This window comes from Geotrypetes seraphini, chromosome 7 (assembly GCF_902459505.1).
Source record: "Geotrypetes seraphini chromosome 7, aGeoSer1.1, whole genome shotgun sequence".
NCBI classification, from domain to species: domain Eukaryota; kingdom Metazoa; phylum Chordata; class Amphibia; order Gymnophiona; family Dermophiidae; genus Geotrypetes; species Geotrypetes seraphini.
The window spans coordinates 14,952,501-14,978,740 of NC_047090.1; the positions used below are offsets into that span (position 1 = coordinate 14,952,501).

The 26,240-nt window shown below is 45.4% G+C and overlaps 1 protein-coding gene across 4 annotated transcripts in view; it reads right to left on the minus strand.

Annotated features, from left to right (window-relative positions):
• ZFC3H1 (zinc finger C3H1-type containing) overlaps positions 1-26,240 on the minus strand; it is a 140,127-nt gene that overhangs the window by 19,925 nt on the left and 93,962 nt on the right. For all 4 annotated transcript variants that reach the window (XM_033951935.1, XM_033951933.1, XM_033951932.1 and 1 more), the window contains exons 28-31: positions 8,630-8,740; positions 7,984-8,088; positions 7,734-7,899; positions 4,181-4,281 (exon numbers count right to left, since the gene is read on the minus strand). In XM_033951935.1, the coding sequence (XP_033807826.1) occupies positions 4,181-4,281; positions 7,734-7,899; positions 7,984-8,088; positions 8,630-8,740 (483 nt within the window). The remainder of the gene's footprint in view (positions 1-4,180; positions 4,282-7,733; positions 7,900-7,983; positions 8,089-8,629; positions 8,741-26,240) is intronic.

The window sequence follows — 26,240 nt, forward strand, 5'->3', positions numbered from 1 at the left end:
GGCACGATGGACTACTGGTCTGACCCAGCAGCGGCAATTCTTATGTTCTTATGTGCAGGATCTCCCCTCCTCACAGCTCCTCCCTTGAAACGTCAGTTTCTCTCTTAGCTGCTCCTTACTGGTCACAGCTCTCACCTCTCTCTCACAAATATTTCTTAGACAAAAAAGAGAGAACCAAAACAGATATAGAACCAAAGATTTTCCTGTCTTGTAAAGACAAGAAATATTTTTTCCATATCTTTAAACTTTTTCGTCAGTTAAAAAACCTTCAAACATTTTCATCGACAACTGGCTTTAGGACTTAGTTCTTCAGCTAGGGACAAAATTGACTTTTCAGGGGAGGAGCTGTGAGGCGGGAGACCCTGCACATGCTCAGTAAGCAAAACCTTACTTTAGCTAGGGGAAAGCACCAACACACAGGATTAGTCTAGGACAGGGGTGCCCAAATGGATGATCGCGATTGACCAGTAGATCGCAAAAGCAACACGAGTCGGTCGCATTGCCTTTGTGATCTTTTTCTCCCTGCTGCTTCCCCAAGCCAGGTCGGGTGCATACAAGCGCTGGACTCACAAGACTTCACCTTCGACGTCAATTCTAATGTTGGAGTGGAAGTTCTGGGCCAGTCAATTGACGTCGGAGGTGAAGTCTTGTGAGTCCGGCACTTAATACGTGCCAGGCCTGGCTCGGGGAAGCAGCAGGGAGAAATTGGCATGGTGGCTTGAGGGTGGGGGTAGGAAAAGAATCGGGGAAGTTGAGAAATCGGCACAATGTCTTAAGGAGGAGGGCAGGGGGAGAGAGAAATAAAGACAGGCAGGCAGGGGGAGAGAGAAAGACAGAAATAAAGAGAGGGGGGCAGAGGGAGAGAAAAAAAGAGAGACAGAAAGGAAAGGGGAAGGGGCAGAAAGAAAGAAATATTGGCTTTACAGAAGAAGGAAGTGCAACCAGAGACTCATGAAATCACCAGACAATAAAGGTAGGAAAAATGATTTTATTTTCAATTTAGTGATTAAAATGTGTCCTTTTAGAGAATTTATATCTGCTGTCTATATTTTGCACTATGGCTCCCTTTTACTAAACCGCAATAGCGGTTTTTAGCGCAGGGAGCCTATGAGCATTGAGAGCAGCACAGGGCATTCAGCGCAGCTTCCTGCGCTAAAAACCACTATAACAGTTTAGTAAAAGGGGAGGGGGTATATTTGTCTATTTTTGTATAGTTGTTACTGAGGTGACATTGCATATTTTAAAGTCACCTGCCTTGACCTCTGATAAAAACCCCGAATACAAATGATAATTAACATTTTCTCTGCATACAGTGTGCTTTGTGTATTTTTAAAATTTTATTGTTGGTAGATCATTTTGACTTAGTCATTTTAAAAGTAGCTCACAGGCCAAAAAAGTGTGGGCACCCCAGGTCTAAGACTTCACCAATAAGTGTGGCTGCATTCCCCTGCTGTCTATGGAGAACCCACATTACAGATAAGCAACTTCGCTTTATCAATCCAGTCCTCAGGAAAATCACCAAGCTAGCCTGATTTTTAACCTATCCGCACTGAATATTCTCAAAGTAAATTTGCAAGCACTGCCCACATTGTATGCACCTCTCAAGTATATAATTGTGGGTATCCTGAAAGTCTTGACTGGTTTGGTCTGCTGTGGGGACTGGGATGAGAACCCTTGTTCTATATTAAACACCACTGCCTCAATGCTATCAACATCTAATACAATGTCCACAAGCACTATCTTCAATCAAATGAGGAAATGCTGTCAAGAAAAACCTACGAGAAATAATTAAAGTTGTAAGTACAATGAGAAAAACAGATGTACAATAATTCCACTCTTATTTATGACAGAGCAAGGAAAAAAAAAAAAAAAAGACCTCAACAAAAAAATTCAGCAATCCGCCATCACTTACGGCCTCTTTTACAAAGCCGCGCTAGCGGCTGCTCTGCGCTAACGGCCCCGAAGCCCAGAGAGATTTAAAGGGCTTTGGGGCCGTTGCCGCATGGCTTTGTAAAAGAGGCAGTAAGTAAACTCACCGTTATCACAGGTCAAGAAAAAAAACTCCACTAAATATCAGAGTCGGCAGCCAGTATACTCTCCCTGAAATAGGAACACAACTGTAGAAATTCTCCAAAAATCATGGGACAGGCAATGTATATATTATCTCGCATTGAAGCTATCTGCTTAAAGTCACAAACCACCTAATTAAAACCCATTTCAGTGCCCAACATAGTAAATAAAACAAAACAGAGAAGAAAAACAAAGTTCTTCAAATCATACAAGCTACCTTAGAAATCAAAAACCTGGAAGTGAAACGATTCGGCTAAATGTCACTCAACAGCCCAAAAGGGAAAAAAAAAAAATTTAAACATCTTCCACCTGAAAAAATGTAGTGCTGAAGCCAAACCTTCTAAAATAAGAGTTGCAGCACTGTCCACTTATATTACTAACTTTCTTTCTCTAGTATTTGAGTGACAGCAGATCCCAGTCGGAGCAAATCAAGCTCAACATCAATAAAAACCAATTTAGACATCCACTTCTCCAAGATTCTGGTCCTCAAGATCTCAAGTCTCAATTGGTTAGTTTACAAGAAACATAGAAATATGATGGCAGAGAAAGGCCAAATGGCCTAGTCACAGCATCCGCTATTTCCTCCTCTTCCTAAGAGATCTAACATGCCTGTTCCACGCTTGCTTGAATTCAGATAGTTGTCTCCACCACCTTTTCTGTAAAAAAGTATTTCCTTAATTACTCCTGAGCCCATCACCTCTTAACTTCATCTTATGCCCTCTCGTTCCAGAGTTTCCTTTCAAATGAAAGACACTCGTCTCATGCACGTATTTATGCCATATAGGTATTAAAACTTGTCAATCATATCTCCCCTCTCCTACCTTTCCTCCGAAGTATACATATTGAGATCTTTAAATCTTATGATGAAGACCACCAATCATTTTAGTAGCCTTCCTCTGGGCCGACTCAATCCTGTATATATCTCCAGAATTGAACACAATATTCTAAATGACGTCTCAGCAGAGTCTTATACAGGGGCATCGATACCTCCTTTTTCCTACTGGTCATACCTCTCCCTATGCACCCTAGTATCCTAATAGCTTTCACCATCATCTGTTTGGCCACCTCAAGATCATCACATACTATAATTCCCAAGTTCTGCTCCTCTTTCATGCACAAAAGTTCTTCACCCCCTAAACTGTACTGTTCCCTGAGGTTTTTGCAGCCCAAATGCATGACCTTATGTTTCTTTAAATTTCTTAGCATTAAATCTTAACTACCAAATTTCAGACCATTCTTCAAGCTTTGCAAGCCTTTCATGCTATTCACACCATCTGGGGTGTCTACTATATTGCAGATTTTTGTATCCTCTGCAAAGAGGCAAATCTTACCTGACAGCCCTTCAGCAATATCGCTTACAAAAATGTTAAAAAGAACAGGTTCAAGAACTGAACCTTGAAGTACACCACTGATAACATCCCTTTCCTCAGATAGATCTCTACTACCCTCTGTTGCCTTCTACTCAACCAGTTCCTGTCCCAGTCTGTCACTTTGGGGCCCATCCCAAAGACACCCAGTTAATTAGATGCATGTGAGGAACACTGTCAAAGGCTTTGCTAAAATCTAACACACACATCTAGTGCATCCCCTCTATCCAATTCTCTGGTCAGTCAAAGATTCGTCTGACAAGACCTACCTCTAGTGATTCCATGTGGCCTCGGGACCTGTAATCCAAAGGATTACAGAAACTTATCCATTCTCCCTTTTAAAAGGGTTTCCATTAATTTACTTACCACAGAAGTCAGACTTACCAGCCTGTAGTTCCCTACTTCTTCCTTACTTCCACTTTTGTGGAGAGGGACCCCCATCCACCTATCTCCAGTCCTCTGGTACCACTCACGATTCTAGAGAAGCATTGAAAAGGTCAGCCATTTTTGTTATTATGAAGACTACCCCTTTGAGATTTTCATGTTAGGCGGCAACCACTCTAGGTAGTGTGGACAAAAGAAAACCAGCATTAGAGAGCATTGACTGTGGTGGGTTATCTATGCAACAAACAGCACCTCTGCTGACTCAACCCTTTTGAAAGGCAAAATGAATTTGCTGCTTCTCTGCTCATGCACTAGTGCCAAATATCTTTTTCAAGGTTCTATAGTTTTAATCACCTCACCTGAGTGCAAGGCCTGAATTGGTTGGCATTATGGAGCAAAACCGTTCCAGAAGTTTGGAATGCTGCGACTTTGGAACACAGTGCAAATAAAACAGAATTACCTACAAGAGAGGAATGAAAAAAAAAAGACCATTGTATATCTGGACTGCTTTTACAGAGGGAAAAAAGGATATTCCTTACAAAGCACAGCTTTCAGACAATTTTCTAATTTAAACAAACTGTTTTATAAATTAAGGCAGAAGTACTCCATTAAGATTCCTCTATTTCTAAGCTCCGTTCCCCATCATGGTCTTTCGCTACAGAGCATCATGATAGGGACTAGAGTAGATGCATCCTTAATTTACTTAGATTCACAGTAATTAGAAGGGCTTTTTTGGAGGCACTTTCAGAAACATTTATTGCTTCTAAACATGAGATCTAAAAAAATAATCAGAATTAAAGAATCTTACAATTCAGCCAACAAACAAAATAAATCAAACAATTACTTATTTTTTCCCTGGTACTGGTGGTTTAATAATGGAGTCAAGATGTTATTGTGATTAAGATTAGGCACAGACACAGGTTCAATATGTGCAAGTACAGGCCTTGACTATTTTTTTTTTTTTTTTAAGACATAGGAGTAGCTCCTTTTCTCTCCCTTGTCTCTACCGAAGTTGAGGGGGGAGGGATCTAGTCTTTCCCATGTTTAGGGGAAAATAAATCTTCATATGAGACCCCTTCCCCCCATCACCCAGGGCTAGATTCTAAAAAAATTTGCATTAAAAACCGTTATGATCTCGTTGTACTACATTTGCATGGCAGTATCGGAGACTGCTAGAAAACTCAAAGACGACCTCGGTAGGCCGTTTAGATAATCCGTTGCTAAAATACATGCACGCTAAACTGCCTAGAACTGATTTAGCGAGCACATTAAAGGCAGATTTTAGTTTTGAGAAACTGCCCCCCAGTCTTACTCTTATCCCATGCCATCCCACCAGTTTCCTCTCCCTCCCTTAAAAACAAACAAACAAAAAAAAGCTACCACACACACACAAAAAAGAGCACCACCTAGTCCCAATCCCCTCACCCCTGTCCCAGCTAGTCCTCACTAGAGAGTTGCGTGGGGACAGAAATCCCACCCATCCCCGCCAGGATCCTCTCCGTCCCCACCCATCCCCGCAAGGAATTACCTCCATTCCCGCCCATCTCCATAAAAAGCAGCAATTACTTCTGACAGGATCATCAATTCCACAGTTTCTTTTGTGTTTGCGCTGTTGTTTTCCTTGTGGAATCTCTTTGGTGGAACCCTTTTTTGTTTTCTGTTCAGGTATTTAACTTATAAACCCCCTCTTTTACTAAGGCTGACGTGTCCATTATATTATATGGACGAATCTTGCTTCCAAAGCCTTCCATCCCCGTGGGAGTCCCGTTGGCTAGAGGGGGGTTCCCGTGGGCCAGAGGGGGGTTCCCCGTAAGAGTCCCGTGGGTTAGGGGGGATTCCCGCGATCCCCGTTCCCGTGCAGACCTCTAATCCTCACCACCTATTAAGCCAGTCAGCCGTCCTCAAGGCCTAATCCCCACAATTCCTACTCTTACCCTATCAAGCTAGTCAACCATCCCGCAACTACCCCCACCCCCTCCCAATTCTTATCTTTTTGTTTGTGGCCACCGTAGGAGCTGCTTCTTTTCTGCACTGAATGGGCACTCCAGGCAGAAACTCTTGCTGGGGTCGTGAAACTTGAGAACTGTAGGCCAAATCAAGAGTTCTGCTGTGCACAGCTCAGACTCACAGAGAGCCATAACAGTGCAGAACAGAAAAGAAACACTTTTCCTCCCATAACAGTGGCAGGCAAAATAAAACCCAGAAAAAAAAAGAATTTTTTTTTGTTAAAAAAACAGGTTTGGGCGGTGGGGGGGGGGGGGGGGGGGGGGGCAAGAAAATCTCAGGTCCCAGAAAGAAGTTGCCATGGCAGCCTGGCGTCTGGGACTGCTCAAGCCCTGGTCTAGCCTGTGTTCTGCTCATACAGATGTAGTGCATATTATGCTATGTTTAAAGCATGGCAGGGTTAGCTGTGCAAATACATACATTTCCATATAAACTTTAGGGTAGATGACAGAATATGTACATCAGTCAACATGCAATATATCACTAAAACCTGCTGCTTCTTCCTCCATATTACCAAAATCCAACCCTTCCTCTCCGAGCATCTACCAAAACACTTATCGATGCCCTCATCACCTCGCGCTGATACTACTGCAACTCGCTACTTTCAGGCCTTCTGCTTAGGCATCTCACTCCCATCCAATCCGTCCAGAATTTGGCTGCACGACTCATATTCCGGGAAAGCTGCTTTACTCACATTACCCCTCTCCTAAAGTCACTTCATTGGCTTACCATCTGTTTCCGAATACAATTCAAACTCCTCTTACTGACCTAAAAATGCCCTCACTCAGCTGCCCCTCACTATCTCTCTTTATTTATCTCCCCCTCCATGAGCTCTGCTCAGCTGGTAAGTCTCCTATATGTGCCGTTCTCTTCTTCTGCCAACTCCGTCCCTTCTGCCTTGCTGCACCATATGCTTGGAACAAGCTGTCCGAATCCCTTTGGCGGACTCTGTCTCTGGCAGTGTTCAAGGCCCATTTTAAAGCCCACCTCTTTGAGAGTGCTTTCGACTCCTAACTCCTCTCACCTTGGGTTCTGCATCCCCAACCCTATATGTCATGTCTGTCTGTCCCAAGTTAGATTGTAAGCTCTTCTGAGCAAGAATCATCTATAAATGTCAGCCCACCTCTTTGAGAGTGCTTTCGACTCCTAACTCCTCTCACCTTGGGTTCTGCATCCCCAACCCTATATGTCATGTCTGTCTGTCCCAAGTTAGATTGTAAGCTCTTCTGAGCAAGAACCATCTATAAATGTCAGCCCACCTCTTTGAGAGTGCTTTTGACTCCTAACTCCTCTCACCTTGGGTTCTGCATCCCCAACCCTATATGTCATGTCTGTCTGTCCCAAGTTAGATTGTAAGCTCTTCTGAGCAAGAACCATCTATAAATGTCAGCCCACCTCTTTGAGAGTGCTTTTCACTCCTAACTCCTCTCAGATTGGGTTCTGCATCCCCAACCCTATATGTCATGTCTGTCTGTCCAAGTTAGATTGTAAGCTCTTCTGAGCAGGAACCATCTATAAATGTCAGTCCACCTCTTTGAGAGTGCTTTTGACTCCTAACTCCTCGCATCTTGGGTTCTGCATCCCCCAACCCTGTATGTCGTGTCTGCCTGTCCAAGTTAGATTGTAAGCTCTTCTGAGCAGGGACTGTCTATAAATGTCAGCCCACCTCTTTGAGAGTGTTTTCGACTCCTAACTCCTCTCACCTTGGGTTCTGCATCCCCAACCCTATATGTCATGTCTGTCTGTCCAAGTTAGATTGTAAGCTCTTTCGAGGAGGAACCGTCTATAAATGTCAAAATGTACAGCGCTGTGTAAGTGATAAGTAGTAGTGGTCAGGAATAAAGGCAGTCTATGCATTCCGTAACAAAGTAACTGGGTGAACCCTTCCCCTTCTTCCCAAACACTTACCCGATTATGAAACTCATAGTTGGTCCAGTAATCAGCAGTTGTAAAAGGCAGAGAGTACCGGGTAGGGACTGTAACCAGACATCTGTTGACCAAGTCTGTAAACTGCTTGAATTCTTGAACTTTATTTCTGCATTTCACAACTTTGTTTTTGGTAAAAAGAAGGTAACTGCAAAGCAAAGACACATTGTCATTCCACTGCAGGTTTATATGCTCACTGGATAAACACAGTTAGCCGTTCAAAAGAACTTACTCCAGCCAAATGGTCTGTATTGTTTCCAATTGCATTACTGCACCCAAAGCTGCCTCAAATGCATCCACAGCTTCGCCACTATTTGCATGAAGAGACTGCCAGAGGCTGGAAGAAAGGAGAACAGCACTTCTCAGCATACAAACATTAACGAGTGATGCTTCCACCCTTAATCATTTCTCTGCTACTGGATAGAGTGTTATTGGACACTTTTTAAATACAATTTACATTTTGTACTCAGGATTTACATATACAGTACACTTAATTTGAAGTATTAGTATGATTATGGTATTTTTTTTTTCATTTGTTACATTATTATTAAAGTATGAGATTTTGCCAGGTGGTCAAGTATCGAGTTCTCACCCATGAGCTCCAATAAAATTAACTTCTTCCTAATTAAGCATTAACAAGCTTGATGCAAATGCCACGTCTGCTGTGACTAAATTTTGTTCTTAATCAACAAGTACTAGCATAGCACTCGACTCAAACTTGCCAGATTAGGAAACTAATAACATTGGAACTGTTTGGGCATGGTGCCCAGGTCATATGGCATAAATGAGAATAAGCTGAACTATATGAGATTAATCCTCAATTAACTGCTAGGCTCACTTTTAATCAACACATACTGTTGCTGCTCTCTCCAACTCACCAGTAAACCAGCCACAGGAAGGAAGTCTGCTGATTCAACAGGTCCTCAGTAAAATCTACATTATATAAGGGTGCCTTGAAATCCAGAGGCATTGAAAAGTTCAAGAGATACCTTAATCAAAACACAGGAAACAAAAACATAGATCTTGAGTGTGTGGTACAGTGGTTAGAGCCACAGCCTCAGCACCCTGAGGTTGCGAGTTCAAATCCCACATTGCTCCTTGTGACCCTGGACAAGTCACTCAATCCCCCCCATTGCCCCAGTACATTAGATATATTGTGAGCCCACTGGGATAGGCAGGGAAAAATGCTTGAGTACCTGAATGTAAACCACTTAGGCCAGGGGTGCCCAACACGTCGATCGCGATCAACAGGTCGCTCGCTCAGGCGACCCCAGTCGATCGCAGAGCGGGTTCCCTTCTTCCCTTCTCTTTTTTCCCCTCCTGACTGGCCTGCTCCTGAATTTTGCTGCTGCCTCCGCTGCTCAACATTTAAAAAAAAGAAAAAACCGGCTTGGAGAATTTATGCTCCGGGGGTAACATGTGCTTGTACCGGCTTCCCTTCTCTTCCCTCTGAAACCGGAAGTTATGTCCGGGGGAGGGGGGGATAGAAGGGAAGCCGGCACGCACATGTTAGAGCCCCGTTCGCGGGCTAAAGCTTGAGACAGGTCAGTGATTTGCTCTTCTTGCTGCCAGGTCCTGCCTACTTTCTGTTTCCTCAAAGGCAGGACCCGGCAGCATTTCTCCCAATAGGTCGATCTTGGGCCGATCAGCCTTCCTCTCCCCGACGTCAATTCTGCCATCGGAGAGGAAGTTCTGGCCAGCGGAACTTCCTCTCCGACGGCAAAATTGACGTCAGGGAGAGGAATGCTGGTTGGCCCGAAGCAAGGATAGCTTGGCCGGCGGCGGGCGGCTTTGGGGGGCCTGTTATCCGATGGCAGCGGCAGTGGCAGTGGCTTGGGGGAGGGCAGGCAGGGAGACAGAAGGAAAGAAGAGAAACAGAAAAAAAGAAAGGGGGCATGAAGAGAGAAAGAAAGAAAGGCCAGGGAGAGAGGAAGAAAACGTTGGGGGGGGGGGAAATGAGATCAGGAGGAGAGGAAGCATACAGGCTAAAAGAAGGGAAGAAAGATTGGATGCACAGTCAGAAGAAGAAAGTGCAACCAGAGACTCATGAAATCACCAGACAAGGTAGGAAAAATGATTTTTTTTTAAATTTAGTAATCAAAATGTGTCTGAATTTATATCTGCTGTCTATATTTTACAATATGGTCCCCTTTTACTAAACCGCAATGGCGGTTTTTTAGCGCAGGGAGCCTATGAGCGTCGAAAGCAGCGCTGGGCATTCAGCGCAGCTCCCTGCACTAAAAACTGCTGTCGTGGTTTAGTAAAAAGGGAGGGGGTGGGTATTTGTCTATTTTTGTATGGTTGTTACTGAGGTGACAGTGCATAGAGTCATCTGCTTTGACCTCTTTGAAAAAACCCTAGAATAGGAATGATAATTAACAATTCTATGCGTACAGTGTGCATTGTGTTTTTTTAAAATTTTATTGTTGGTAGATCATTTTGACTTGGTCATTTTAAAAGTAGCTCGCAAGCCCAAAAAGTGTGGGCACCCCTGACTTAGGCTATAAGTGGTATATAAATACTTAAAATAATTACAATAGAAAACATTTTTAAGTTTGATCTCTGATTACAATAGTCTTCATTTCCCCTTCAAATTAAAAAGAATTACTTGCCAAGGTATTAGTAAAATCTATATCATTTTTTTCATTGAAAACTTTTATCACCATGAAAACAATTGTTGTTTGTAACAGGAACTTCTAATGTGGACATTCCCTTTGAGCACGGAGCAGCGTTCCCATTGTCTACACTTGTAACCCTTCCGGATGATGATAACTAGACAGCTAAGGGTAATGGATGCAAAAAGTAGCATCCCAATGGATGTGGTAGAGATGGGGATGGCACCAGAGTTTAAGTAAGGGACAAGAACCAAGGATCTTTCTAACCATATCTTCCACCGTCATCTGGCTCCATTCTGATGTCTGAACATGTGGGGCCCCAGGTCCCATGTAAAAACAGGGCCTCACATGTTCAAACCTTAGCACACGACCTGTTGGTGATATCCCCAAGACAACTTCTAAGACTAGAACAAGAAAATAAGGAGCCAAGCTGACCAACAATTCCTAAAAACACAAAAATGCACTTTCTCCACAACCACCATCTGTGAAAATGACAATACATTTTCTCCTCATTAAAAGGTTTCCACCCTTATACTTAACCAGCAGTGTAATATTTGTACAATTTGTGCTAGATCCATCAGATTATTTCAATATCTACGGTAACTTATTCTCCATATTCAGCAATTGGGTAAATTCTTGTCATCGGTCCATTTATTCATTCTTTTGGTCTTCTACAGTATATTAAGCATTTTATTACTCCCCCCCCCTCCCCCAATATAATAAAAGAACTTATCTTTATAGGATATTTAACACATTTTCTCCTAGACACTGCAGGGCGACCTCCTACAGCAAAGTAGAATCCCGATATCTCTAGCCAGGTTTTCAGATGCACAATTAATATACAGGAGATAAATCTGTAGGCAATGGAGATTCAGTATATACAAATCTGTCTCCTTCATATTCATTACAAATATCTTGAAAATTGATCAGATTTGGAGTTTATGAGATATGGGACGCTCTGCTGTAGAATACGATACAAATAGTGAAGGCTCCCATGCATGTTAGGATAGCACACAAGTACCCATCACGCTTTTGAAATTATTTCCAAGCGATGTTTTGTTCATCAGACTTTCTATTCTGCCTTTACCTATTCAGTTCCAGATCGGATTACATTACAAGAGGTTCGGCCTGTTACTCAGGAAGTTACAATGGACATTCAAAAGGGTCGATCAGTACAGTTACTAATAGTTAGGCCAGAGTTACAATTACATAGTTACATAGTTACAAGTTCAAGTAGGTCATCGTTGGCTCATGGTTATGTCCCATGATTTGCACGGGACAGTTTAGAAATTGGCCTTTATAATTACCACTTCAGTTACTCCAGGGTTGGCTCTCTGTCTTTGTACAAAAATGCTTTTACATGTTTTCCGAGCCTGAGATAGTGGTCACAAGATTGCAGTGTAAGTGGTAGCTGTTTACAGCATTTTGCTAATTGATATTGGATGGATGAGATAATTTGCCTGGTAGACTTTATATTGTTGCATGCTGGGAATTTTAAATGTAAAGGATTTCTGGTGGAATATCTGTTGGAGGAGCCCTGGAGTAGGATGACCCAACTCTGTTAGGTAGAGATAACAAAAACAAAAACAGTCATCTGCTTTCTTAAAAAGCCTGGGGAAAGGGGAGGTATTAAGAGTTATATTTGCTAACACCTTCTCTAATCCCTATGCATTCTCTAAGCCAGTGTATCACAAGCTGTGTGCCATGAGACACTGGGGAAGGAGAGGCACCAGCGCTGGCTGACTGTCTACAGGACTTGACTCTTGTGACGAGAGGCACGTCTTGTAGGCAGTAAGCAGGCGCCAGCACCTCTCCTCCTCCCCATGCCTGTTCCAGAACCGCCCCCCCCCCCAGTGCCCCATCTGGAGGACCTTCGCGAATGGTAATGTGACGACATCACGTCGATGTCCAAACAGTTCTGGATGCCCTCGAGCTGCCCCGTTTAGCATGTTGCGGCTTTGGAAAGTTTGCGAGACACTGTTCTATGTATATGGATTGATCAAATTTGACCTTCTAAATCAAGATTAGCAAGTCCTAGCCATTTCCAAGGAGTAGTAGCGGGCTTTCTACACAAAGTATTCAACCATTTTATAAATCAGTTTATTAATGTTTCTCTCATTCAACTCCAAGCGTGCAGTTTCTGGCTTTTTACTAAAGCACCAAGTGCCAAGCCACATCACCACAGCCTGGAATTATCTTGGATACTCGAGAATAGATGTATTTTGATTACCTTCATCTTCGTGACACCAGCACCCAAGAGCATTTACCACACAAGAAGTCTATCACTTCAGAACAAAATACAGCATTAAGTTCTAACAATTATAAAGTTTGAATATAAACACTGTTCCATAAAGCTAATTCAAACCACAAAACATCCTAACCCAAGACCTTGGAATTTTTTTTGGCCAGAAAAAGCGGGTGGAAACATTTGAGCAAAAGCCAGATAGCAAGCGAATGGAAAGCAAGCCTAAGATGAGTGGTAGAATTGCTCTGTCTGGCACATGCCAAAGGTATACCGAGATACCTGCGCCAAGCATCTCCTCTCACCCATCCGCCATTGTCTCCTTGATCTCCACAATAGGCTATCGTAAAAAAAAATAAAAGATCACCGAACACTGTTGTAGGACAGTCACAAACCTGAAAAGTCAGATATGAAGATCAAAAAGTTTAAAAAAAGTCTTTCTGTAAACCTGAGAGGCAGTGACAGACAAGGAAAATGCAACATTCTCATGTTGTTCCTGGTGTCAGGTCAAAAGCACGCCGGGACAAAGGCGCGCCCAGACAATTGAGCATAGCGCGGGGGTGCGCGCCGCACAAAATTACTGTTTTTAGGGCTCCGACGGGGGGGCGTGGGGGGGGAACCCCCCCACTTTACTTGATAGAGATCACGCCGCGTTGTGGGGGGTTTGGGGGGTTGTAACCCCCATATTTTACTGAAAACTTCACTTTTTCTCTGTTTTTAGGGAAAAAGTTAAGTTTACAGTAAAATGTGGACAGTTACAACCCCCCAAACCTCCCATAACGCCGGCGCGATCTCTATTAAGTAACCTGGGGGGGCTCCCCAACAAAAATCCCCCGTCGGATCCCCTAAAAACTGTAATTTTCTTTGGCGCGCGCCTCCGTCTTGTGCTCAGTTGTCGGCGCACGCCTTTGTCTTTCGCGGGGTTGTCTATGAACCGTTGTTCCTTTGTGTTTGCATGGAATGCTTACGACGGTGCTGGATCTCCATTTCCCCAACAATGGCTAAGGGAGAGGTGCTGATCCTATCCTAACGCTTGCCCCAGATGTACCTGTCATCGTTACAGTGCTGGCTGCAAAAGAGCAGCATGTCAAAGGGCAAGATCTGTGTTTCTAGCTTAGCTCACAAGCTGCTCCAGGCTTTAGAAATATGTTACGGGGACTGGGGAAGTCCCAAAGGAAAACCAAGTAGCCTAACCACCTTCCACTATCACTCCAGAGAAGTCCAGTTCATGCCACTACAGGCCAAATAGTTTTGCAACAGGTCTCCTATTCTTTGCATGTGCTCTCATGGATACTCCCTTGTACTTAATGTAGTTCATGAAAGAAAGCAAGAGAATAGAGTACAGTGCTCCCCCGAGATTCGCGGGGGTTCCGTTCCAGGAACCCTCGCAAATCTCGAAAAACCACAAATATGGTTTTTCATGGGGGAGCCTGAAGAGGGCAGCGGGACAGGGCAGCAGGAGAGCAGCCGGAGCGCTTCGAGTGCAGGAAATCACTCGCGGTTCGCTCCGACCGCCTTTTCCTGCACGAAGTCAGGCCTTATCCAATCAGGAGCTGGACTTCACAGAGCTCTGGCAATTGGCTGTAACTGGGCCGATACCATAATCAACTTTTGTCCCCATGGCGCAGGAGGAAGAAAATTCCTTTATACCTTTGGAGAAGGGGTTCTCTACTACAGTTAGACAGAATATAGGCTAACATAGAAACATAGAAGATGACGGCAGAAAAGGGCCATAGCCCATCAAGTCTGCCCACTCCATTAACCCTCCCCTAACCACTCCTAAGGGGTCGCTCACAGGTGGTATCACCTCTATACTGCCCTCGAAAAGATCCAACGTGGGTATCCCATTTATTCTTAAAATCTTGTATGCTGCTGGCCGCGATCACCTGCTCTGGGAGTTTGTTCCAATGGTCTACCACTCTTTCTGTGAAGAAGTACTTCCTGGTATCCCCATGAAATTTCCCGCCCCTGATTCTCAGCGGATGTCCTCTTGTGGCTGACGGACCCTTGAAAGAGAAAATGTTGTCTTCCACCTCTATGCGGCCAGTGATGTACTTAAATGTCTCAATCATGTCTCCCCTCTCCCTACGCTCTTCGAGAGCTATGGGAGCGATTCCATTTCTGGGCACCTCCATTTAGGTGGCCATTTCAGAATGGTAATACAAGCCAGTATCAGTGTGCCCGATATTTACACTAACCACAGACCTAGAGTAACTGAAGCCATTCAAATGTGGCAGAGTCACGTGTGACATACAGCATTCTGTAAATTGCACGTATAGGTAGGAGCCCAGCCTATGACCCACCATGCTCCACCCATGTACATAGAAACATGATGGCAAATAAAGGCCAAATGGCCCATCCAGTCTGCCCATCCGCAGTAACCATTGTCTCTTCCTCTCTCTAAGAGACCACACATGCCTATCCCAGGCTTTCTTGAATTCAGACACAGTCTGTCTCCACCACCTCTTCTGGGAAACTCTTCCATGCATCTACCACCCCTTCTGTAAAAAGAGTACAGTCAAACCTTGGATAGCGAGTAACATGGTTTACGAGTGTTTTGCAAGACGAGCAAAACATTTTCTTAAATTTTAACTCAATAAAACGAGAGTTCTCTTGCAGTACAAGCACATATATGTGCATCACGTCAAATACGCAAGTCACATCACTGATCACGTCTGAACGTAATACATGCACCCACAGTTCAAGCGTGCACAACATACACACAACGCACACTGAGCATGGCTGAACATAATAAAAGCTTCACACCCAATTCACTCGCAGTGTAGTGACTGTTCAAAACGAGTGAATTCTTGCAATACAAGTACGTACAGTATTGTATTTTCAATTAAAGATTTTAGGATGTGGTACGAATTGTCCGAGTTTCCATTATTTCCTATGGGGAAATTCGTTTTGATATGCGAGCCCTTTGGATTACGAATTATGCTCGCAAACCAAGGTACCACTGTATTTCTTGCAGCCTATCCCCTCTTAAATTCATCCTCCACCCTCTCATTCCAGAGCTTCCTTTCAAATGAGATTCGACTCTTGCGCATTTGTATCATGTAGGTATTTAAATGTCTCTTTTCCATTGCAAATGCAAGCAGTGTCTCAACTTCCGGCTCACCACACAATTGTTTCCCACGTACTCACCTTTATAGGACCCCCAGGGACCCCTGAAGACGACTTTTTGTCGAAACGCGGACTGTGTTGGGTCCTGTATCCCTAGCGGACTAGGTCCTTTAAAGGCTCTTATGCGGATGATTTACTTTTATGTGGATGGAATTATTTTATGTGGATGATTTCGGTGTATCTTTGGAACTTTGATACTTTCGAATAAAGTCCATTTAGGAACATCGTCACTCCACAAAGTTTTTTTGGTTTTCTCTGTATTTTCTTCTTTGTGGATATTTTGGGGTCAATTCTCTATCATCTCCCCTATCCCACCTTTCCTCCAAAGTATACAGATTGAGATCTTTAACTCTGTCCCCCTACACCTTATGACGAAGACCACGCACCATTTTAGTAGCCTTCCTCTGGACAGACTCCATCCTTTTATATCTATTTGAAGGTGCGGACCCCCCTCCACTCTTGAATGTCTTGTCTATGCAACTTAGGTGTGCCCCCTGAAGCACTTAGGTACAGTAATATTCTCCACATTTAGACACATAAGGGTGTATCGCTATGGGTACAAGTTACAGAACTGCCCTTCACTTGTCCAACACCACATATTCCTTCATTTAAAAAAAAAAAAAAATCTTAACCACTAATATTAACTGTTTACCAAAGAGCAAATGGAGTATTATCATCACTTCAGAGTAAGTTACTTTCATAAAAGAGTTTTTAAAAATGTGATGCTGATTATAAATATATGAAACTAATGATGTAAAACTATCTAAAAATATAAAAGGCCTTTAGTCTGAAGACTGTTTTTACAGTAACTAAGTAAAGACTGCAGTCAAACTTTAGTAAAAACATACAAAATGAGTCTTGCCAAAACCAAGCTTGGAACAGAGTTACAATTTTCTCCAGTCTCCCACACATTGTCTCAATTCTCCTGTCATCACAATTGTTATTTTATATGGAAAGAACAATAATCTACAACCTGTTTCGAGATGGCTACATAAACATCTTAAAATGTTACCTTACTCTCAGACTATATACTTGAAACATCCCTCATAAACAGGCTATTTCACTGACTCAGTCTCGAGACATCTGTAAAAACCATCTTTGTTCCTCATACCCTACACCTTAGGGATTCTCATCTCCTCTAGCTGGATTTGACCAATTCAGCAGTTCAAGTACCAACAAAATATTTTAATTACATTCTAATCAGAACTGAATTGTAAAAATGTGACATATACACTGGAAACAGACAAGAGAAGACTGTTTTAACACTGCAGTAATAGTGTTTTCAAATGCAATGCACATGTCATGAAATCATACCGGCAATTTTTAGATTTTACCGAGGCAGTTCTTCCTGCCCTGGACCAAATCTAGCCACAACTGGTAACTTAAAGAAAATTCTATCTAGCCTTGATACGAGTCTCATTATTGCATTTCACACAGTTCTCGCCCTTCTTTCCTAATTGTGTGTAATTAGTATATATGTTTTGGTATGTGTTTACTAACCTATCCTGGTTCTGTTTAGTAATTTAACTTTAACTTGTTTAAGATACTTTTTTTTTTTTTTTAATCTTTATTCATTTTCAAACTTACAAGTGCACAAAAGAACACCATGAAAGACAATTATACAACACTTGAAATTCCTTCAATAAATTCATAAATATATTTATTAATTTCCCTCACCTTCCCCCAATAATATACTCATTAAAGCATATCATAAATTATATTATAAAACACATTATTAAACCAAATTTTCCCCCACCCCCCCTCCCCCCTATATATATATCCATATTATCAAAGGAAAACGATGCCTATTCATTACAATATTTAACCAATGGCCCCCAAATCTTTAGAAATTTTTTATAACTACCTTTCTGTAAAGCAATAACTCTTTCCATTTTAAAAATATGGCATAAGGAATTCCACCAAAATGCATAACTAAGATTAGTATAATTTTTCCAGTTGTTAGTATAATGTTGAATAGCAACACCCGTCATGATCATTAAAAGTTTGTTGTTATGTGCTGTTAATTGACTTTTTTCCTCATAGAAATACCGAACAGAACAGTATCGTATGACAGAGCAACATGGTTTTCTGTACACCACTTAGAAATTTGATTAAGCAGTATAAATTTTTTTTTAATAAACTTGAAACTTAAGTGCCCCTTGAACAACTTCACACAGAGTTTGGCTGAGATGTCCAGCGGTTCAAGAAACCTTATAAAGGAGGAGGGGAATCATACACACAGACTAAAGAAACAGCATTTACGCATCAAGAAGATCTACATATTGAAGACAGGCTAAAACCCCTAACAGAACACTGTTTAAGGAAATAGTATCCACACACAGTAACATAGTAAATGACGGCAGATAAAGACCTAAGCGGTCCATCCAGTCTGCCCATTAAAAATACATGATTAAATTAACTTGTCTCTTCTTTATTTCTGTGTCACAGACTAAAGTCATAGTAAAATAACATAATAACATAGTAATAGAAATGGACCAAGCTATCTGAACAACCGCCTAAACTGGAAAAAACACATCCAGACCAAGGAGAACTCAAGCACACTTTACCCATCCCCCCCCCAATCAAAGGCATGCAAAGGAAAAATATATACGGTCTACTAACAACCACCTCTCAAATCTGCTGACCACGACGTCCAACTACAAAACATTCAGGAGAGAACTGAAAACCATACTATTCAAGAAATTTGTCAAATGATCTAATCAACCCGTATCGACCATTCCCAGATCCCGATGCATACCATAGCTATCAACCTTGTAATCTCCATGGGAATGCCCAGGCTAATTTCTTGTTTTAAACCACCTAGAACTGAAAGGTATTGGCGGGATAGAAGACAGCAATGGAATGAAAATGACGGCATCTATTACATAGAAACATAATGGCAGATAAAGGCCAAACGGTCCACTAGTCTGCAGAATTCACATATCTGTTTAATTTTGTTCAGGAGTGTCCAGAGTGTGCCAAATACAAACTCACCAGAGATTTTTTTTAAAAACATATTTATTGAAAGTGAAAAAGGTCACAACCAGAGTAAATACAGGGATCGCTGTTCATCTTGTTTATGATGCCTACCAGAGATTTTTTGACAAACATTTTTACACTAGCTAACGTGCGTGATTTTTAAGCACTGCAGAATCATTTGGTGGATATGGAGAAATTAGGTTCTTACCTGCTAATTTTCTCTCTTTCAGTCCCTCCAGACCAGCACATAAGGAGAAATTAGGTTCTTACCTGCTAATTTACTTTCTTTTAGCTTCTCCAGATCAGTAGAGGTTAATCTTTACGAATGGGTATATATCCAATCATGACCAGCAGGTGGAGACTGAAAACAAAACTGTGGGACAGTATATAATATACTCCCTTCTCTATTTACATCAGTCTGCCGAATAGCCAAGCAGAACTAAGAACTGGAAAACAGAAAGAAAACAATACTCCGAACAGGAGTAACAATTAACATACCCAAGTGCTGTTGGAAAATGCAGAGGAGAAATACCAGAAGGAAAATGTCCCCACAGCTCGCCAGCTAAGCCAGCCGAGCCACAGCCGCTGTTCTTTAATTCTCCCCGGCCCTAGAAAAATACTAGAACCCGCAGCAAAAAACAAAAACTGCCCGCGAAACAGCCCCAACAACAACAACAACAGACAGGGTGGGGACCTCTACTGGTCTGGAGAAGCTAAAAGAAAGTAAATTAACAGGTAAGAACCTAATTTCTCCTTCTTTAGCACTCTCCAGACCAGTAGAGGTTAATCTTTATGAATGAGACGTACCAAAGCAGTCCCTCACACGGGCGGGACCCCCGAAGGGCTGACACCAGAACACACACACCGAACACCGCGTCCTGACGCGCCAGAACATCTACCCGAAAGAGTCTGACAAAGGAATACAAGGAAGACCAAACCGCAGCCTTACAAATGTCCACTGGAGGCACGAGCGACGACTCAGCCCAAGAAGCCGCCTGACCCCGAGTAGAATGAGCTTTGAGAAACTCCGGAACGGGCTGCTACCCCAGAAGAGAAGCGGAAGCAAAAGTCTCCTTGATCTAGCATGCAATAGTAGCCTTAGAAGCGCCAGCCCCCCTAAGAGGACCAGTCAGAAGGACAAAGAGATGATTTTATTTCCTGATCTCCTGGGTCCGCTGCACATAAGAGCGAAGGACCCGACCAACATCCAACTCGTGCAGCTGTCTTTGCTCAGAAGAGCCCTCCCAACTACCCAAGACCGGGAGGACCACAGATTGATTGACATGAAAAGGAAAAACTACTTCGGCAGAAAAAGAAGGAACAGGCCTCAAGACAACCTGCTCCCTAGAAAACTCCAAGAAGGGAGCCCTACAAGAGAAAACCTGTAGCTCAGAAACACGCCTAGCGGAAGAAAAGTCCACCAAAAAGACCGTCTTCAGAGTAAGGTCCTTCAAAGAGCAGCCACCCAACGGTTCGAAGGGCGGGTGCATCAGAATAGAGAGAACCAGACTGAGATTCCAAGAGGGAACAGAGGACCGCACGGGAGGCCTGATTACCTTGGCCGCCCGCAAAAAGCGAATCACATCAGGAATGGCTGTCAAATGCTGACCCGTCACAAACCCCCGAAAGGCTGACAAGGCCACAAGCTGAACCCGGAGAGAAGCCGAAGCCAGGCCTCTATCCAGGCCATCTTGCAAGAATTCTAGGATGTTAGGCACAGAAACGCGAAGAGAGACCACTCCCCGCACCTGGCACCACCCCTCAAAGAAGTGCCAAATCCACACAGAAGCCTGAGAGGTAGAAAGCCTCCAGGACCCCAAGAGTGTAGAAATCACCCTATCCGAATACCCCTTCTTACCAAGGCGACCCCTTTCAAAAGCCAAGCCGTAAGACAGAAGGGAGACGGGTCGAACATGGGAATGGGACCCTGCGTCAGAAGGTCGTCCAAGGGAGGCAGAGGAAGAGGATCCGCCACCAGAGTGTCACCAGATCTGCGTATCACGGATGTCGAGGCCAATCTGGAGCCACCAGAACCACCAGACCCGGATGGCGAACAATGCGGAGAAGAACTCTGCCCACTAATGGCCACGGAGGGAACATGCACAACAGCCCCTCTGTTGGCCATGGTTGAACCAGAGCATCCAGACCCTCGGCCAGTCCATCCCTGCGACGACTGAAGAAGCGGAACGCCTCGGCATTGCCACTCGTGGCCGTCAGGTCCATCAGGGACTGACCCCAAGCCTGCATTATCAACTGAAAAGCCACAGGGCTGAGACACCACTCTCTGTGATCTAAGATGCGACTGAGGAAGTTCGCCTGAACATTCTCCACCCCGGCCATGTGAGAGGCCGAGAGGTCCAGAAGGCGTGACTCCGCCCCAAAGCATGAGCCGAGCCGCCTCCTCCGCCACCTGAGCGCTCTTGGTGCCTCAACGATTGACATAAGCCACCGCTGTGGCATTGTCAGACCGGACTCTGACCGACTTGCCCATCAAGAGGGAGCGGAAGGCTAACAGCGCCAGAGGGACTGCTCTGGTCTCCAACATGTTGATCGACCAGGACGCCTCCTCCATGGACCAGGTGCCCTGAGCTGAGTGACCTAGACACTGAGCCCCCCCAACCGAGGAGACTGGCATCCGTGAGAAGCACCGTCCACTGCGATAGATCCAGACTCATCCTCTGGACCAGATGAGAGGTCTGGAGCCACCAAAGAAGACTGCAGCGCGCCAAGCCTCGCAGAGGGACAGGGACCTCCAAACTGAGCCTCTGGGGTGACCATCTACGGAGCAGAGCATACTGAAGAGACACATGTGGGCCCGCGCCCACCTCACAACATCCAGGAACGCTGCCATCGACCCCAAGACTTGGAGGAAATCCTGCGCCCGAGGACACTGGGACGCCAAAAGAAGGCGAATCTGAGATTGCAATTTGCTTACCCGGGCCTCTGGAAGGAAGACCTTCCCCAAGGAGGTGTCGAACAGAACCCCAAGGTACTCCAGATGCTGAGCGGGGACCAACCGACTCTTTGAAAGGTTGACCACCCAGCCCAGTGACCGGAGAAACTCAACCACCCGAGCCGTAACTCGGGCGCTCTCCTGCAACGACTTCGCCCGAAACAACCAGTCATCCCAGAAGGGGTGCACCAGAATGCCCTCTGATTGCAATGCCGCCGTGACGACCACCATCAACTTGGTGAACGTCCGGGGAGTCGTGGCCAGGCCCAAGGGAAGCACACAGAACTGATAGTGCAGACCCAATATCGCAAAGCAAAGAAAGAGCTGAGGAGAGGCCTGAATGGAAACAGGCAAGTAGGCCTCCGCCAGAGCGAGAGAAGTCAGGAACTCCCCCGGCTGAACCGCCAGAAGGACAGACTGCAGAGTGTCCATGCGAATAAAAGGGAATTCTGAGAGTCCTGTTGACCTCAGTTTAAACCAAGGATGGGCCGAAAGGTCCCCTCCCTTTAGGGCTCCATAAAGGAAATGGCGTACCAGCCGATACCGCACTCCTGAGGGGACACTGGACAACTGCTTTGAGATCTAGCAAGCACTGAAGGGTCTGGTGAAAGGCTAGCGTCTCCCATGCCACCTGACATGGAGAGGCTAGATATGATCTGGCAGAGAGCGGGCAAAATTCAAGTACATAACTGTCCCGCACCACCACCAGGACCCACTGATCGGACGTGATCTTGGCCCACTTGGGAAACAAGTTGCGAAGCCGGGCACCCACGGGAACCAAAGGGGGCGCCGGCAAAGAGACATCGCGCAGGACGGGCAGCAGGGGAACCGGGGGGGGGAACCGGGGGGGGGGGGAACTCCCAGCCCCCCGACGGGCCCCCTGAAAAGACTGCATGCGCTAAGCCAACCGACCCCGGGGAAAAACCGGAAGCCTGGAAAGAAGCAGTCCCATGCCCCAGGCGAAACTTGCGAAATTCCCGCAGACGCCCCCGGGCAATGCCAACCCGAGATGCCGGGTGGGCACGGTCCTCAGGCAGACGGGGCACCTCAGAGTCCGTCAGAGTCTGAACCACCGGATCTAAGTCCTCTCTAAACAAAAAACAACCCCCGAAAGGGAAATTTTGGGAAGTTCAGGTTTGGACGCGGCAACCGCCGACCAAGCGCGAAGCCACAAGGTACAGCGTGCGGCCACCAAAAGTCCCAGACTTAGCAGCACCAAGTCACAAAGAACAACTGAGAGGAACGAGGCAGTCATCTCAAACTTCACCACCTCCTGATCCACTAAGGACCAGTCATCAGACTCACGATCCAGGACATGCTCAGACCACCGAAACACGGTGCGAGCCACCAGCCCCACACAAATAGCCGCCTGGACCCCCAAGGCAGACATATCAAAATTATACTTAAGAAGTGTCTCTAACGTACGCTCCTTAGAGACCCTAAGAGCAGAACCGTCCATAACAGGCACGGTATGCCGCTTAGGAAGTGCCGAGACCACCGCGTCCCCCATTGGCGAAATTAAGGTAGCCCTATCCCCCTCCGGGATGGGATACCCATGAGCCAAGGCGCACACCAAATGAAACGGCGCCCGTAGGCCACTGCGCCAACACAAAATCCCGAAAATCCTGACGCACAGGAAAAGAGCGGGAAACAGGACAGACCCCCTGAAGCAGAGGGGCCCCCATACGCGGGGTCTCCAGTGGCGCAACTTCAAAAATGCAGCACCAAGGAGACCTGCTACATCAGGTCTAAAAGCTCATCCCTCTGAATAAAAAGCGCACCATGGACGCATCTGCTCTGGAAGACGGGAAACCCGCCGCCCCGCTGCCAGCGGGCGTCCCCTCTAGAGGATCCTGGAAGCCCGCCAAAGCAGCCAGGTCCTCAACCATGCCAACGCGCTCCTCCGACCACCAATTCGCAATCCAAGCCCCCCCGCGGGCACTTGGATGAGGGAGGAGGAAGAGGGGACGCCAAACGAAAAGAGGGAGGCAAAGCCATAGGGGGCGCGGAGGGAAACCACCCCCGAAACCCCCCAGGTGCACATTGGACCCCCAATTGTCTGCACAAAGAAAGAAATTAAATTGGGGATAAAAAAACCCTGGGGGATCCCTGCTGAAACCTGCCCCTGTGTTTGCAATACAGGGGGAAGGTCACCTGAGGTTGCAGACAAAATGGAGGGGCCAGACAGAGAAAATGGCGAAGTTCCCGCCAAAAATGCTCCCTCCATGCCTGTAGCGGCTGAGAAGCCTGAACAGTCCCAGCCGCAAAAACAGGCAAGTCGGCATCAGCTGTCAAAAAATCAGCTGAGAGGGAATCCTTCGGGGAATCTCTCCGTGGGTGGTTGGGGAAGACCGGGCTTCCCCACTGCTCCCAGCCGACTCGCGAGGCACCATCGGCGGGGGATTCTGGGCGCCTGCAGCCGCTGCCGACGGAGCTCCACCACCTCACCGGGCCAAACTACCGATTTCAGTCCGGCCGCGAGTGCCTCGCGGCTGGACCTAATTGTGTCCCACTCCCCCGGAGAAGGGCAAAATTGCTCCATACGCGACCTAGCTAGAAACAAAGTGCCGGTTAGAAGAAAAAATACAGTAAAAAACAGTTACCTGACAGGGAAGCAACCCTTCAGACCGGCACTACCTCAGGATTTTTTTTTTTTTACAGAACAGACTCCACAGGCTCTCGAAGCAATATGCCTTGCTTGATTTAGGGGGCAAGGCTTACTGCTGAGGCTCCTCTAAAAAAATGTGGGGAGGTGGAGGAAGTAGGGGGAGGGACCCCGCTCGAGACCCGCCGGGTTTGACACCCCCGAGGTCGGACGGACCCCCAAACAGGGCCCGCCCAAGCTCTGTCCGGCCAAAAACAGGGACTAGAAACCCCCTAAACAAATTCCAACAGCCCTACCAAAGGAGATGGGTACAGATCACTCAACACCTGCTGGAGACTGAAAGAAGACTGATGTAAATAGAGAAGGGAGTATATTATATACTGTCCCACAGTTTTGTTTTCAGTCTCCACCTGCTGGTCATGATTGGATATATACCCATTCGTAAAGATTAACCTCTACTGGTCTGGAGAGTGCTAAAGAATGGATGGTTTACGCTCCTCTGCCAGAAGGTGGCGACTGAGATATGACGACTTTTGGCAGTAGTACTAGTGGGCTGTGCAGTCCCATCTACAATCAGTCTGATGAATAACCAAGCAGAAACTAACTAGACTGAAAAAATGCAAAACATACCAACTCCACACTCACATGGAGAAGACAAAGTAAGTGTCCGGATTGGACCTGGAAACACTGCTGGATACTGATTAGAAGAACCTTCAAACACATCCCCACAGTTCGCCAACTAAACCAGCTGAACCAAATGCTGCTGCTCTTATTATAGTCCCCAAAAACCAAGACAAAACCAAACCATACTCTTCGTGAAAAACATCGAACAACGTGACAGGGAAAATTAGCAGGTAAGAACCTAATTTCTCCTTTTGCGTTTCTCCAGACCAGCAGAGAAAGGATGGAACATACCAAAGCAGTACCCACCATGGGTGGGACCCCCATAGGGCCGCCACAAGAACACGCTCTTCACTTTGTTCTGACATGCCTGAACATCCACATGATAGTGACAAACAGATGAATGGAGAGAAGACCAAACCACCACTTTACAAATATGCACCGGAGGCACCAGCAAGCTCTCAGTCCAAGAGACTACCTGATCCCGAATAGAATGAGCTTTGAGAAAAATTAAATCAGGTTTCTTTTGGAGAAGGTCCGCCAAACCGATTGCGAGCTGGATCAAGGACCTTGCCTTGGAAGCGCTATCCCCCTTACGAGGACCCACCAAGAGAATAAAAAGATGATCCAACTTGCAGAACTCCTGGGTCCGCTGAACATATATGCAAAGGACCCTACAGACATCTAATTTGCGCAACTGTCAGACCGGAAGGACAACAGACTGGTTAACATCAAAAGGCAAAATCACCTTCGGAATAAAGGAGGGAACCAGCTGCAGCATGACCCACTCTCTGGAGAACTCCAAGAAAGGAGGCCTAAACGAAGAGACCTGTAGTAATGGCCACCAGGAACACCACCTTAAGAGTAAGGTCCTTCAACATGCAGGAGCCAAAAGGCTTAATAAGAGTACAAACAAGCACAGAGAGAACCAGATTGAGATCCCAGGCTGGAACTGAAGGACGAACTGGTGGCCAGAGCAATTTCGCCACTCTCAAGAAGTGAACCACATCCAGAGAAGAGGATAAACTAAACACTGTCCATGCAACAGACCATGAAAGAAAGACAAAGCCATAATCTGCATTCTGAGGGAGGACCATGCCAGGCCCTGCTCCAGGCCATCCTGCAAAAACTCTAAGATGTGAGGCAAAGACGTGCAAAGGGGAACTATGTCATGGGTGGACCACTCCTCAAAGGCCTGAGAGGTGGAAAGTCTCCAAAAACCCAAGAGGGTGGAGATCACCTTATCTAAATATCCTTTCTTACTTAGGTGTTCCCTTTTAAAAGCCAAGCCAGAAGACAAAAGGGACCCCGAGTCAGAAGGTCGGGCAAGAGAGACAGCGGAAGA